Raw genomic sequence first — 16811 nt, 5'->3', positions numbered from 1 at the left:
AGCAGAAGAAAAAAAAAAATAGTGAGAGTGCACCAGGAAAAGGTGCTATGTCCATTTTTATAAGACCGGATGAAACTCTTATTAAAACAATTGTGCAATTGTTGAACAGTTAAAGGTATACTAAGATATACATATCATAGTCAGCAATGGATACAGAATAATACAGCTTTCAGATAAGCTTTAACTGGTTCACTTTGTGACCAGCAGGCAAAATCATATTTGTACTGAAATAATCTCTAGCTCTTCTTCATGCAAGAAAATCCTCAAAATCACAGTGCAACAGCTGCAAAAGAAAAAATCAACATAATTGGCATTCATGTGTACTCTACCAGTACTATAGACAAAGAAGTGAGACATCATTTTTCTTTTCACCATTTCTGCCTCCCTACGTGTAGCTTCTGAGCTTTTCAACATCAAAATATATGTTATTAACTCAAAGCGCTGCAAGCATTTTCTTTCAGGCATTCATTCCTTTTTCAGCCTGTTAGTCTCGAGAGGAACTCACACTCTGAATTATAATTGAAGAGCTAGTACTGTTTTTTAAAGAGATTTTATCCCTTCCTTCGCCAACCCTTCCCTCAGCCTTGCAGAAAGGTGGAAATGATTGTGAGCGTATGATTTGTTTGTGGAGATCAATGTTTAGACTGGAGATACCAGGACTGACAGTGTGACCTGGCAATCTGTAGAGATTCAGAAAGCAGTTACTGCATGCAAACACAGCCATTTCCAACAAAGATAACATGTACTGGGGCAGGCAAAAGGAAAGTGCTTTCAAAACTCATTAAAAAAATGCTTAGCAGAATTTGCTTTTGTTTCTTCTCCTATTTGGAGAAGCCAAAGACTCTGAGAATACCTTCTGCTTGGCTAAGGTTGTAGAAAACAGTTAATAGAAGGAACCACCAAGAAGCTTGGAACCACTCAAAGTCTGTTCTGAGGCCAAAGTGGTGGATGCTGATCTGACCTCAGGTTACCTCAAAGAGCATCCTTTGCAACAGCTTGTCTGCTAATTTAATCCCTGTGGATGCTTCAGTGAAGACATGGCAAGGAATTGTTTTTCAGTCAAGTCCTTATTCATGGAACTCTCAGTCTAGCAGGGAAATCAAGATGCGAGCTAATAACATTGGATATTCAGAGTGGAGAACACACTGCTACATTTGAATACACTGCAGAGATAGGGAGGTAATTGAAAGAGAAGCTGAGTGACTAGCTGATCTGAGACTAAGGCATGTGGGAGTCAAGCATGAAGTCTCCTCTGAAAAGGCTGGCAGCCCAGCAATAGGGTTTAGTTTAAACAATACGTGTTTTTTATCAGTTAAGGATCACAAGGTGCCTAGAATGCTGCACCTGACAATCCCATAAAATGAAACAACCATGAAATTGTAGGGATTGGAAGGGACCTCCAGAGATTGAGTGCAGGCTCCCTGCTAAAGCAGGTTCTCTAGAGCAGGTCACACAGGAGACTCCACAACCTCTCTGGGCAGTGTGTTCCAGCACTCCATTACTCTGACAGCACAGAAGTTCTTGCTTGCATCAGTATGGAACTTCCATCCTATGCCCCTCATTCTACTGCTGCTCGCCAACAAAAAGAGTCCACCCCCACTGACTTGACTCCTGCACTTTAGATGTTTATAAATAGCAATGAGATCCCCTCTCAGCCTTCTCTTCTCCCGACTGAAGAGTCCCAGGGTTCTCAGCCTTTCCTAATACAGCAGATGCTCCACGCCCTTTGATCATCTTTGCTGCCCTCCACTGGGCTCTTTCTAGGAGATCCCTGTCTTTTTCAAACTAGGGAGCCCAGAACTAGACACAGTGCTCCAGATGCAGCCTCACCAGGGCAGAGCAGAGAGGGAGGATCACCTCCCTTGACCTGCTTGCCATGCTCTGTGCAGTACACCCCAAGATATCACTGGCCTTCTTGGCCACAAGAGCACACTGCAGGCTCACCACTCCTCCCCAGCAGGGCAGCCCCTGACCTGTACTGATCCACGGGGGGGTTATTCCTCCCCAGGTGCAAGACTCTACACTTGCTCTTGTTGAACCTCATCAGGTTCCTCTCTGCCCAAATCTCCAGACCATCTAGGTCTTGCTGAATAGCAGCACAGCCTTCCGGTGTGCCAGCCACACCTCCCAGCTCTGTATCATCAGCAAACTTGCTGAGGGTGGACTCTAACCCTTCATCCAGGTCACTGATGAAGATGATTATGTCATTCTATTTTGGTACACTCATCCATCAGGAGATGATGAATTGCAGTAACTGTCCTGCGTGCAGAGCCAGCAGCAGCTGAGAGCAGAGTGGGAAGAAAATACATCTTAAATCCTGCTGATCTTTTAGCATTGCTTCTATTATACAGCCCGGTCTTTGAGCAGACAAGCCAAGCGCTATCCTGGTAGATATCAGAGCAGAGTAGTAGTTTTTAGTAACACAAAAACCTGACTGAACCTGGCTCATTGTCAGTTTTAGGCACGCAAGCAATCTCCCAGAGCTGTGCTTGTCATACCCGTCAGACACCAAGTGCTTTGGTGACACATGCCTCAGGTATTTCTTGTTCTTGAACTGAACTAATTTAATCAAGGGCTCCTGTATAGTTGTTAAAAACCTTGGCTGTACTTCAGTTATCTATCTAACATGCAGATATTATCTAGAAACACCATAGTCTTTTGATATTACATCTTAATTAAACCTTAAAATGGTTTTAATATGCTCTGGTTCTGCTTAAACCGTAGAGTCATAGCACAGTATGTGGAGGTGCATTTAACTAAAACATGCCTCAGCAGCGTGGTTTTAACAAGATTTGGCCTCCAGCACCAGTATTAGAGCACAGATGTACTTTTAACAAGTTGGGCTTTAACCCACACAGAAGTCAAAACAAATTTTGGCCTCGCCAGGAGCTCGTGAGTCAAGATGAACTTCTTTTCCTCATTTCAGCAGGCCCATGGATTTCAGAAGGTCAAACACATCACAAACAATGAAAAATTGCTTGAACTGGGATGTTAAATTGAGGCTGAATTTGCATTCAGGAAAGAGTTCATCAGAGGAACAAGAGAGGAAGGAGTCTGAAAGGAGCTATGTAGGGGGTGTAGTCATAACACGTGCAATTTAAGATACTAATTGTGGAGAAACAAGATCTGTCAAGCTTACTACATTTTAAGACTTGTTTGAGACAGTTATAAAAGTTTTTCAGTCAATTTTGCACATTACTGGAGTTTAAGCAAGCTCTGTTTGTCATCTTTCCATTTTACTAAGTCAAAAAAGGCAGACAAAATAAATTGAAATAAATCCTTTTTCTAGAATATAATGCTCATAAATCAGTGTTCTTACACGAACACTTCTCACCTCCAATATCCTATTAAATACCTTGTGGTTGTTCATAGGGTTTTAGTCTTTGTTACACTTCAGTATTTAGCACAAATCTGTACAGCACTGAAGTTACTGCAGTTATCTCCAAGTAAAGACACTAGCACAGCTGTATGTTACTCATGATGATTCATGGTATTATACCTTGTTGTGCTATCATTCTTCTTCACAAAAGTGCAAGCAGGTCAATTAAATTCAGACACACAGGTTAAACATTCATGCAACATCCTGTCATTGCAACAGTCAGAGACAAGGTATTCCCCTTTGCATCCTCAGATCTCTCTGACTACATCCCAAAAGATTAAGCACTAAGAATGTGCTTTGCCTGGTCTCACTTCCCAGATTTCAGTCACTGTTTTGACTTATCTCATACTGGAATGTGCTCTCTCCAGCTCTGCATTCTCCTGAAGCGTGAAAAAGCCATTCTGCCAAGTGTATTAAAAGGTGAAGGGTGCCTGCCATATAGCTACCCTCTTCTCAGACCGTTGCATCACTGCATCCACAGAGAACGCGTTAATACTGAGAGCCCAACCACCAAGTGACAGGCAATCAGAAAAAGAGAATAATGAAATGTAGCAGCAACATACATAGGCTGGTCATGAGCTGAAGAACTTCGAGATTTAAAGGGATCCATCTCTTCACTGACTTGAAAGTGTATTCCACTTGTCAAGTGAACATAAGGCTAGCTAAGGATTCTCAACCTATTTTCAGATTTAACAACTTCCATTACAAAAAGTAAAACAAGAAAAGCACTTTGTTCTCTATTTATATGTCTCTTCCTCCAGAAGTTTCCTAGAGCTCTCGTTTCTGTGATGACAGGAGGAAGAGGAGCTCCACATCTAGCCACAAAACATGAGTGCTGACGTAAGAAGGGGAACGCAGACAGGTCAGCAGGCAACCTCCTTCAGTAACAGAGTGGCTCTATTCCAAGGTAGGTGCACATGAACCTAGTGCCTTAAGCAACATCTCTTCCATTAGATCTGCCTATCACATAATACACATTACATGGGTTTTGCTCGGGTCAGACAGACTTACCTGTGTTTTGTATCCTCCATGTTTTTGTAAACTGGGTGTCAGGAGGGATGGACTCTCCTTCACCTATGGTGACATCTTCAACAAAGGACATGGAGGGTACGTTGATGTTTGGACTCTCAAAATCATAATAGGCTCCAATGGCGGCTTGTAGATTCCTAGAAAGCAAAAAACAGCTTGTAACCTTAAGTACACCTGGGTCAGGTCCTGATAATAAGTAAAAATATTATCCAGATTATATTAGCTTTGTTGCCTGCATTTTCCTAAAGCTTCCATCACTATCACACATGGATTTTCCAAGCAAACAGAATTCAAAATACAGCATTTTACTATCCGTGGACACTACTTCAGGTCACATTTCTGGTCTGATTCTCACTTTCTTTGAAAACCTGGGAACTTAGGAGTCTTTTAGGCCTTTGTGCCATTAGCTCTCTCAAGACTTGACAGTAAGCTGAAAAGACAGCGAGGTTAAGCATTGTGCACAGAGTGTAAGCAGAGCTGTTTCCTTACTGGCCTTGTTTCCTTAGCTAATTTCAAGAAGACTCAACTTCTCCATTTTATTTTGGCAGGAAAGGACCAAAGACCACAGAATGAACACACTTTGATAATTCTGAAGGCTAAAGGGAATCAGCAGCTACGGATAATAACTCAAGCTTTGCTACTTTTGAAACATACTGTCATAAGAGCTATGAGTACTCTAAGACTATTTATTAATCATTAGGTGTCTCTGGATAGTCATGGCTCAGAGGAACTTACAAACCGTTGAGACAAGCATTCTTCCTAAATAAAAACAAATGACAGTGGAAGTCTGTGATGCATTACAGGCATTCAGAAAGCCAGAATTGCTATTGATTCATGGTCACAGCGTAGCTGAAACTCAAACGATAATTAATCTGAAAAGAGCAACAGTCAAGCAGGAAGAGGATCCACGAGTCTTAGCTGCCATTCCACGATATACTACTGTGTCATTATGTAAGTGCTTTGGCAAGGCATGTAATTCCTCTGTTTACGCATGTCTGTGAGGTTGTGGCCCTAATTTACATGTTGTGAGTAAGTGCTGTGAGAATGGAGATGAGTAAAATCTCCCCAAAAGCAATGGGAAAAGCGACTGCTTTTTTATTCATCATTAACAGAGCTACTTTGCTTTTTTTAAGCAAGGCAAAAAAAAACCTTCCAGAACCAGGAATCACCACCTAAAACAAAAGACACTTAGGAAAAGCTGTGCTATACGGGAATGGTGATTTATTGTGGGTTAGTATTGTTTGGTAGAGGGTCATGTGTCTAAACCAAAGCCAGAAAGCCAAGGCGAAAACAAGAAAAACATTTGCAGCATGACCCTGAGAAAAAGCAAACACAGGGCTTCTGGGACTGCTTGCCAGCTGGAAAGAGCCTTGAAACGGTGAGCAAAGAAAGTGCCTCCTGTTCAATTCCTACAGCGTTCAAGAAAAAAAAATAATAACCAGACACTGAGTAAAATCAGAAGCACATGGGAGAGAAGTATCACTGATTTCTCCTCACGTGGGGGACCCAGCACATCCCGCAGTGCTGGGGAACGAACGCTCTGCCCACCAGGCCCTGGCAAAGCCCTCAAGGCCAGGCCCACAGCGAGGCCTTCTGCCGCTAACAGCACATCCAGACGAAGGGGAAACAAAAGAGCCACCCTGTTGTAAGACTTCCACATTTAGAACCCTGGATTTTGGACCAGAAGTCATTATTCAGCCTGAGGCATTTTCTACTTAGGAGTGTCAGGGCTATATTTAAACGGACAGCTCAGTCAAATGCTGCAGGAAGGGTGAGTGTCACATTAGCCAATAAATAGAGACAAATGCTCCGTTTTACATCACTGACCGCCTGTTGCTGATACACCGCACAAGATTTACATAACTTGCAAAAGGGCTGTGCCAGGAGACTCCTGTTCACTCGACCAGCTAACACCACAGCCTAGAATTCAGTTTTCGCTTTGATTTCTTCCTGTATTACAGCAATCCAAGACAAAAGGTATTGTAAGAACCATAGGAGACAGCAATACAGCTCTTTCTCTTCCTAATCCACTCAGACATACCACGGCATATTGCATGTTACAGTGCTGGAATCAGTAGAAATGACATTTTATTGACATTAAGAAAGAGAAAATAAAAGTTCCAAGGGGAAGGTTGCCGCTGTAATCCTCTGTAAGGCAGCCTGCACCGTGTTTTGTCTGCTTGGCTGTGAATACGCTTCGAAGGTAGTGGGCTATTTGTGCACATAGGCTCTCTGCCAACCTTCTTCCCCTCCCTGTGTCATATTTCATTGCTTGCTTTGCTGTTGGGAAACAACTCCAGTCCTCTGCAGCATATAGTTAGCTTTTAACTCAAGAAGAGTACACATTAGAAAACACACTTGCCACCCTTCTGTGACCACATATCACAAAGCTACCCTCCTGCTCCCACTGTTTTGATCAGCATGCAGCAGGTTTTGTTTGGGGGCGAGCACTTGGGCATGCTCCGATATACACTGGTATTTCCACTAGAGAACTAGAAGGAAGCTTCCAGAAACCAAAGAGAAATTGAAAGTAGTAAGAGCCAAAGTCAGGATGACAAAGCAAATCTGATTGAAGTTCAAGTTCTTCAACGCAGCCAGCCCAAACAGATAGCCACTGAGAGCCCGGATGGCACCGCGCTGCTGCAACAGATACTCACAGCGCTCACATTTTAGTCACGCTCTCCACTTACACAACCAGCAAAGCAAGCAACGTATCACTGCTAGCTTTGTTTCAGCTCTTTCCAAGAGACACTGCTCCCCCAGTCAAGAAAATTCAAGTATCAGTCTGAATGCAGTGCTTTCCTTGAGGGCCACTTGCAGAGGTCGCAGCAGCAAAGTGCTCACAACCTGATTATTCGCACGTTCTCGAGACTGAGCACTGCTGTCTTTCCACAATATGCACAATATTTGTGGACTTTACAAAGGAATGCTGCTAATGAGACTTTGAGGCCACAGACACGAGTCCCTGAAGTTTGCCTATATATATTTGCTGTTATTATTAGGTCTTTACCCTGGTGCCCTAGATATAACTGCAGAGCACCAACTGCAGATCCTCCAGGGATGGGAATGAGGAGCTCAAACTAAGAGGTTATCATTTGAAAGCTCCTGCTTACACATCAACGCCAGCCTTGTTTCACTCCTAGGTGTGACTTGCACCACGCTTACCCCCTTTGCTCCCTGCCATATGAGAACAATAACTATTATAAACCAAACAACTTTGGAACTGTAAGATGAGCATGCCCAACCCAGCCCGTGCAATTTACACGACTGATCTATCCTAATTACAGGGATGGCCGTACTCCTGTTTCTTTCTTAGCACAGCCCTCCAGGTGTCACACTCTCCCAAATGAAGCAACTCGGCCCTTCCAGGAGGGCAGCAGGACTCTGCCATGCCCACAGAGCAGGTCTGGCAGGATTTGCCTCAGCCTCCTGCAATCAGAAGTCACGCAGCAACAACGTGAGCCTCCTTACCACCAAAGCAGCACTCAGTTTCAGTCCTGAGAGCAAGATTTTGGAAAGAGGGAGGGGAGAAGGCAGCAAATAAAGATTGTAGCTCCGTACCATCAACCAAACCCACTCCAACTCCGCAATCCCGCTCCTTCCTCTCCAAAGGCACCACATGACTTAGGTAGCAAGTGCTTTCCCAGCAAAGTGCTACCAACAGAACAGGAGAAAGTGTTCAAGTCCACTCTTTTGCTCCGTCGTTTTGTTTCAGGCCTCGGGAGCTAAATTACAATAGCGAAGTTAAAACCTTCCCTGCTAATAGCTCTGGAGATGTCCCTTAACAACTCTTAAGTGCTCGCAAAGAAGCGGTTTATCTCGACCCACTCTTCCCCTTCCCGTGTTTCTTCCAGACAGCCTTTTGTTATGTTAAACCAATATATTTAGACAGTAATTACTCCCAATTAACTAGGTCACCGCGCAGAATTCAAAAATAAAAGCAACTCTTCCAAATCAATTCACAAACCAGAGCACTCTTCATACAACCTAACGGCTGGGCAAGCGAAGAGCAATATATGGGTAATTGGAAATGATTTTTTGCTTTTAATTGAATCCGATTCCTCATTATGAGAAGGAAGAAAGCGTGGCACTGAGGCTTGCTCACACCGGCCTCGAGCAAAGCAGAGCAGACGCAGGGAATTGTATTTGTGTTTGGTTTTCAACACAGCAGCTCAGATTTGAGCTATGGGAAAACATCCCCGTAACACGCAGGCTGATTTTCCGAAGAGCTTGTACACACAGAAGAATTCCACTCCCGTGTAATTCTTACATTAGAAAGCAACGACTTGATAGTTAAAATTTTAACTATAAGTGTTATAGGAATCCAGAAGTTTTCTTTAATTGATAAAGTCTTTGATGAATCCGAGTCAAAATAAGGCAGCCATTTGTCCTTAAAGTACAGTATGCAGATTTTGTTTCTATGATCTCCTGGCACCTTTTGCCAACTATAGGAACATTCTTCCAGCACTGATTATCCTGAGCTGTCAGGAAAAACAAAGGTTCCCGTTCCAGTCCAATACCAATTTAGCCTTCAACTTCAGATCTCCCACCGCATGCAGCACTTATATCATACCCAGACAGCAACTTGAGGACATTTATTAAGTCGAGGAGAAAGCACTTTGACAAATGGATTCGGGTGCAGAGCGGCTGTAATGAAGTGAATGCCAGGTTACATTGCTCTCCCTGCAAGGAGCTCCCACTTCAAAGCCCAGCAACTGCGTGGTGTACGAGCACTGAATGTTGGTCCTGCCCAAAGCAGCTCAGGGGACATCTCTCAGAAAGATGCAATGCAAAGGCTAAGTGACATAGGAGTACAATAAAATCTCAGTAACATACAGTTTTGTTTAGGAGGCTTTGTACTCTTTCCATAACTAAATTCTCAAGCGTTACAGATCTTGCTCTCATTGCCTAAATGCAACATGCAGCATGGCACCATAATACACCACGAGGTGTCCGTGGTTAAAAACCAAACGTACAAGAGAAGTGATGCAACAGATGGATCGTTTCTTCCTCCTAAATAATGGAACTTCTTTATACAGTACAGGTGGAAGAGACTAAAAACATATGTGGAACACATCCCAGTGAGGCAATCTGCAGGCCACCCCTTTTTTCTCTTAGTATCTTCTTTGGAACTGCATTGATCAAAAGAGCTTCTGCACTGTTTCTGCAGTAGGGAGCACCTCAAAGCATCAGAGAAAGCTGAAGGGGAGCAGGAGGGGAGATAGAATCATCACACCACAGGAAAGGCACTTTTGAAGCTAAATGCAGGTAAAGGTCTTCAATAGAGACGACACATGGCAATTAAGGGGAAAAAAGTCTCACGACATTTTGAAGGACTGGAAGTGATTAGCTTTCGATAAACACCACTTCTGAAAGCCGAATTTGTATATCCATTATCTTCAGCCTCGATCTCTCCTACACTACACCATGAGGCTGAGAAACTAAGACTTGAGATCACCAAAAAGACCACCAAGGAAAGCTGAAAGCTTTAAGCTGAACTTACACAGCTTTAGAGGGGAGAAAAAGCCACCTAATTCAGAGCTTATGTGTTTTCCTTATACAAAGCCACAGAAAAGCATTTCATTGTTTCAGCTGAAAACAGCCAGTTCCAAAATACAAGTGTGACGTTCCAGGAAGTCCACAGAAACCTGTCGTGATCAGAAGCTACGCTGCACCGTGCAGAGATAGCACTAGGAGAAACCGAGAGGCCACAGCCAAGGCACACCCTTTTCAGGACACACTAAACCACCCGAAGAAGTCACTTCCTCTTATCAGGCTTTTAGATACAAACGAACACAACAACTTGGCCGCTATCAGTCCCCGTTCTCGGCTGAGCACTGTACCTTGCCTAACAGCAGCATGCAGTCTCGGTGACAGGATCAACGTTATGGTGCTGTTTTAAAGCCCCATCCCCAGCAGCTGAACCCCCTAAAGCAGGTGGTCAGGAGCTTTCAGTCTGGGGTGAAACATTTTGAGAATGTCCCTGCAGAAGCTGCTCTCTGCTTGCTGCCACTGAAAGCACACACCAGCTCTTCCCAGCGGAAAGTCCGCAAGAGCTGCCAGCGCGCAGAAGATCCCGTAACTGCTAATTCCTCAGCATAAACTATGTCACCAATCTATAATTGTCCACACCAAAGTAAAGGGGGATTAAGCTGCAGAAACTGCCTGAGAACAAGTTCAGGCATGTACAGCAATCCAGCTGGCCTAACATTGCATTGTACCCAATTCCTTCTGCTACAGTTGTCTGATTACAGTTCCATTTCACATCCACCCCATTTTCAAAAGTTCTGTAACTAGGAGCACAGCACAACTCCATGACAGTATATTCTGAAGTTAAAGCACTATATTTCAAGTCCACTTCTCATTCAAAATACTCAGGCTAAATGTTTGAGCTATTCTGGAGAAGATACATTAAATCTGTTTCTGTGCTGTGTAAGAACAGCAGAGCTCATCGGTTGTTTTAGAGTAAGAGCACCGCCAAGATTAAACCCCCATCCTTCCTGGTCTTTAACACTTCACTTCAAAAGCCAAATGATCTTTTAAACCAGGTGCTTCACACTTCTCACTGCATTCACTTCAGCTGGCCAGCACCCGCAAGCATTAATCAGACTGGTGGATTAAAACAGAGATAACTTCAAACGCTTGCTAAGTACTGAGGTACAACGAGAATAGAAGAGTTTTTGTTTTCCTCCTCAATCCCCTGATATAGGAAGAAGGGAAGTAAAGCTGTGTGACTTCTCCCCAGCACCCACCAGCACCTCCAACAGACACCCAGAGCAGTACTAGCTAAAACAGTAACCAACCCGACCCTCTCTTCCAGACCAAACACCCAGAGCCACGCAATAATCAATACAAGTGGCCTTTGAAATAGCCAAATGATCAAAGGTTTGCTGGTGCAGGGGCAGGTGCAGTGAAGCCTGCACATTCCACCTCGTGTCCCGACAGTGCTCACAAGCTTCAGGGCTGCAGTCTGGCTTTGCACGTCCTTACAATTGCTTTCTACACAAGCACATCCCACAGATCTTGGGAACATAACAATTTGAAGGGTCAAATAAAAAAAAGATGACTGCACGCCATACCAGTAAGCACAAAAAAGCTGGCTACATTAAGCTGGGAGGAGCTGAAGAGCTTTGGACAACACCTGGTAACCTGTTTGCATCTGAGCTGGAGCTTTTCAAACCCAAGTTCTTCTTGCCATGCGCTTGGAGATCTCAACAAAACAGTCCAATCTGTTAGCAACCTGAATGCAGGCGTTCACCAAATAAAAAGCAGGGCCTGGATATCAAGGAGCAGGAGTTCTAGGAGGCTTCTCATTCTGGGAAATGCAGCACGTGCAAATGGCTTCTGATGACTGATTTTTTTTTAATGTTAAATTATGCCCCAATGTTTCACGTAGATGTACTGAGGATCTGAGTAGCACCTATACTCCAGTACTTAATCTCAAGTGTTAACACACACTTCCATCCACAGATCTGAGTTTTCCCGAAGGTAGGATCCTAACATCTTTACTAGAAAGCAGAAATGAAGCATCCAAAGTCAGACCAAAAGCCATTAAAAACCCCCTGCTGGCTCAGACATGCCTTCAGACTTCCAGCCAAGTACAGCCACTTCTGGGCAATACAGGTGGTTCATTCAACACTGAGCACGTAAACAGCCAAACCAGAGGGATAAAAACAACAATTTAAGGCAATTTTGTTAGAAGTCAATATCCAACCTTTTCTCCGATCAACAGAACACAGATTAGAGCTCCCTATTATCAACCAAACCACAGAAATACAACAGCAGGTGAAGCCAGCTTACAGCTGCAAATTCTTCTAAGCATAATAAACACAAGAAGAAGGGGACCTCTAGAAGAGATCTACCTTAAAGAAGGCCCCAAAGAGACTTTTGCCACCAGAAGCTAGATCAAAAGACATGAAGGTTTACAGCAACAACAAAAAAAGAAGCCCAATATTTTAACACCATGGAAACCATTAATATCTGGCACACCAGTATCGCACCTAGCAGACTGATAGAACTCAGCTTGCTAAACAAAAATGGAAGTGTAAACAAACGTTACGTGTAAATCATTGAAATATGCATGCATAAAAATAAACCTTCCAAATTAGGAATCCCTTCACAGCCAACTGTGCTGCAAAAAGGATGTTCAATCCAGCACCACTAGATACTTCAAATCAAATTAATTTACTTTCCCACAGAATTGAAGAAGCTCCAAGTCTTACTCTGCAACCTCTCACCCTCTAATTTGGCATCCCGGCCAACAAATAAAATTTCCTCTTCCTTTTCACAATACAATTCCCATATCAGCTTGGGAAGTATCCAATGTCTTTTAAGAAATGGGCCTTAACTGAGTGTTGACAATTAAAAAAAAAACAAAACCACCACATGTAAGAGCAGAGCAAGCTTTGCACAGAACACTCACACTAACCCTTAGCGCTGATCAACAGCCAGGGTTGGCTGCCATTTAAGAACACTTCTGCTGCGTGGGTGTTCTCAGCAGGTCCAAAACACCCTGGTCCCACCTACCCAGGGACCTAGCACTACTCCCACATTGAGACACTTGAGCAGATATTCCACTGCAGAATCGTTCAGCACAGACTGGCTGACCTAAACAACCCCGAGTTTTAAGAAATTAACTTCCCCAAAGGAGTTCCTGAGGTAGGAAGAATGAGACGTGCAGAGCCCGGACAAGCTCAGACACGCTCCCCACCGCACTGCAGGTAGCACCCAGCACCTGCAGCTCCACTGCAGCACGGATCACTGCTGCCATCCTGCTGAGCCCCACCAGGACACAGCGTGGGTTTTCATCCCAGATGCAATGGCAGGCCAAGGGTGTTTTGCTCTGTTCTCTTGAAGAAGAAATACTTCAGTGCCAAAGCATCTGTTGGAAAAGTTCACTTTTAGTCTTACACCAAAAGCTAAAGTCCAACCTTTCACCCAAACCTCAGGACTTTGAACTCTAAACAACAACAGGGAGCCTGTGCTTGCTGCTCTGTAAGAACCAGGACCCACAAGAAGGCCCTGGCAGATACGTGCAGCAGGAAGACAAGAAGTCAGAGCAGCCCACAGTCAGAATTCAGGGTGTAATTCAGAAGAGGCAAAGCTCTAGGAAAGTGTTTAATAAACAACAGGGAAAAAGACAACTCAAAGCATTTAACCCGTCTTTCTTGAAGATCAAAGAGCAGACTCAAAAGCTACAGATGCATGTGTTCTACCTGGAGCATTGCTGCAGTACTGCCAGTAAAATTAGCTGTCAGCTTCCTCGCACTGTCCCAAGCCTGAAAAAAATACTTGGGAAGCACAATGAGCGACTCCAGGTGAGCTGCAGAAGTGGACAGGCTTTTAAAGGCTCCTCATGTGTGTTCCTTCACCAGCTACAATTCATTCTTTTGCCTGAATGAGCTGAGAAAAGCAGTTTTAAAATAACTCACCCCTCCCAGCATAACTGCCAATTTGTTTTAAGTGTTAAATACAATTCCTAATGAATACACTGGAAATAGTATTTCAAAACACATTACAGCTCAGATTACACGCAGCACTATCTCAAAGGCCTACAATGAGGAATTAGCTTCAGGCCTGCTGACTATATCGTTATCAAAGAGCAGTCTGCCACATTTGTGAAAAAAAGGGTTTTTTTAATTAACCTCTCTGTACATATCTAAAAAGGAGAGCTCTGTCTAGCAAACAAGCGCCCTTAGCCCTGCTGTGACCTCCCTCACCATTTCCTGCACACCAGCATTCATCCTAACGCAGAGAACGAGGAAATCATCACTGAGGAGAAGTGCTGTAGCTTTAGCTAAAAGAAAAGTGATTTGATGGTGTCATTGAGAGGAATTATTTGCAGGACAGACTGGTGGTAAAAGATTCTGACCCTAATTCTACACCAAGAAATCACCCAGCGTGCCACTGCCTAACATCACCTTGGGCAGCGTGGATTACAGCACTAACTTGCACGGCGTCCTTCAGCATGACAAAGGAAAGGTGCTTCCAGAAAAGGAAAGCATGGCTTGGTTGAAGCTTTTCATAACAACAGAGAACAGGATTGGCGTGTTCAGGCCGACATCGCAGCGAGGTGGGAACGGGACAGAAGCTGTACAGTACCCATAGCTCAGGGAAGCAGCATCCTGGCACAAGCCACAAGGAGAAGCAGCAGCACCTGTCGGCATGCCTAACCCGAGCCCAGGCTGCTGTAAGGCTACACTCCCACGGGCTGCAAGCCCACTGCAAGAGTGAGCACCGTGCAGCCCGAGCTAATCCTCCCATACTGCTGTATACATTACACCAAGTTAGAAGATTTCCTTTTTTACACACATCCCCCATCCAACAAGGCTAATTACCTAACCCTAATAAAAAAAACTATTATGTTTTCAGATTTTTAGCTGCTGAAGTTTGTAAACTGAAGTTCTTTTGATCACTCGAGACCGTCGCTGGAGGTGCTCGAGAAATGTTTAGATGTGGTACTGAGGGACACGGTTTAGTGGGGAAATACTGGTGGTAGGTGGACAGCTGCACTAAGTGATCCTGGAGGTCTTTTCCAACCCTGGTGATTCTATGATTCTTCAACTGTAACTCAAATGTTTAATGTTTAAAAAAGAAAAAAAAACAGCTCAAGGGTTATATGTAAGATATTGTTACTTCAGAAAGAAATATTCCTGCAAAAGAGAGTAGCACTTCAACACAAACCAGGAATACTGTCGTTATACATAGTAACTCCACTAGTAACTTCCCAGGTTCTGCTGGGGTTTCCTCTCCCTAGGAACATCATAGAAAAGCAAAAGCAACAACAACAACAAAAAAAAACACACCACAACTAACAGTGTCACGCTGCAAAGCAATGCATGTAGTGCAGGTAGTATTACTCGTATTATCAAGACCATGTGAATGAGGTAGGAAAGCATTTCCTGCCCTGAACCACTTCTCCAAAGCAAACTCCTGAACAACTTCATAGAAGAGGCCTTCTCTTGCATTACATCAGCTTACAAGGTACATGGTATTATTTGTTATTCCCTTACTCCCTCTGCAGATGCAGATTTGCAATATTAGATAGAGGACTGTAGGAAGAGAGAAAGAGGTGAAAAGAAAAAGTTTATAAAGTTGTCATGCTATCGTTTATTAGTTCAACAACTCCACGCAACTTCTGTTTTTTTCCCCAACTGTTGATACCATGACTTTCAACTCAGATTTCCAATTTAAAACCTGAAGTTTCTAAAGTTTATTTCATGCTGTTAATGGGTAAAATGGGTAAGCAGAGTTCGCCTCAGAATCTCCTGTTAATAATTTCTGAAGCACAACACACTTCACTTCCCTGCATCCTTTGCAACAACGGGATGTAAACAACAAGAGGGTCACATTTTGGTTAGTGCCCTAACTAACCAGGAAAGCTATCAGAGATGAGTTTAAAGGGGCAAATAGCAATAACGAGGCAAACCCCACACCTCAGACAGCAGCAGTTTCACGATGCTCTTTCAACCACCGGGCTCCCCACACCACTCTCACTACTGGTTTCTGTTTCTCACATTTTACCCCAGCCTCCCTGATTACCCACACTTCTGCTTTTTACAAGAAGCCTTTACAATAACATCAAAACATACACCCAACACCAAAGTTTCGGAGAGACCCAGATGCGAGCAGACGTTACGTCTCCACCAAACATCTGGGCGACTTTCGCGCAGAGACCACAACAGCTTCAAGTCTTCCCCTCCACCCCTCCGCACAGCTCACCGTCCCCTTGCAGCCCGCCTTAACGACCCGGCCCCACGCAGCCTTCCCTCCCCTTACACAGAAAGGGCCCTTTAAGAGCTCCCAAGCCCTCCAGGCCGCACACTCCATGTACTCTCCGTGAGTCACTTTTTAAACAGCCCGCAGCCCTTTGCCCCCCGCGCTGGCAGCACGACAAGCACAAGGAGGCGAGGGCAGGAGCCCCGGCCTGCCGTCCTGCCCAGCACCGGGGCCTACAGCCCGCAGCCACCTCCGCCGCCCGGCGCCCCCGAGGCCGCTCCCGGTTCCCTTCACCTCCAGCGGCCTCAACCCCCCCCCCAGGACCAAGGCCTCCTCAAGTTGTTGGGCCTCGACCCCCTCAGGGCCCCTCCGGTCCCCTCAACTCAGCCCCCGCCTCCCCCCCAGGCCCTAGGCCCGCCCGGCCCCGCGGCCCTCAGCCCCGCACCAGTTGGTCATGTCGAGGAAGAAGGCGCAGCCGGCCGGGCTGAGCTGGAAGCCGAGGAGCCGCTGGAACTCGCCGATCAGCACGTCCTTGTCGGTAGTACCCAAGCAGCTGAACTTCTGCATCAGCTCCGCGTCTAAATCCACGTCCATGCCCTCCATGGCGACGCGGGCCCCGCCGCCCCGGGGCCGCCCCGCTGCCACCGCCGCCGCCTCAGCGCCGCATGGGGGCGAGGGGGGAGCG

At 44.9% G+C, this 16811-nt stretch overlaps 1 protein-coding gene and 1 long non-coding RNA gene across 2 annotated transcripts in view; one reads left to right on the top strand and one right to left on the bottom strand.

The window, feature by feature from the left end:
• C25H6orf106 (chromosome 25 C6orf106 homolog) overlaps positions 1 to 16805 on the bottom strand; it is a 32265-nt gene extending 15460 nt beyond the window's left edge. The window contains exons 1-2 of the mRNA XM_021377442.1: positions 16572 to 16805; positions 4391 to 4545 (exon numbers count right to left, since the gene is read on the bottom strand). Of these exons, the coding sequence (XP_021233117.1) occupies positions 4391 to 4545; positions 16572 to 16729 (313 nt within the window). The 5' untranslated portion in view covers positions 16730 to 16805. The remainder of the gene's footprint in view (positions 1 to 4390; positions 4546 to 16571) is intronic.
• LOC110388315 lies at positions 28 to 9823 on the top strand. The gene is made up of 3 exons (XR_002432849.1): positions 28 to 2536; positions 4175 to 4286; positions 4957 to 9823. It is a non-coding gene; the product is annotated as an uncharacterized LOC110388315 (long non-coding RNA).

The sequence above is a fragment of the Numida meleagris genome, chromosome 25, assembly GCF_002078875.1.
Source record: "Numida meleagris isolate 19003 breed g44 Domestic line chromosome 25, NumMel1.0, whole genome shotgun sequence".
Taxonomy (NCBI): Eukaryota; Metazoa; Chordata; class Aves; order Galliformes; family Numididae; genus Numida; species Numida meleagris.
Note: the sequence above shows the minus strand (reverse complement) of the source record. Positions and strands in the feature narration are given on the sequence as shown.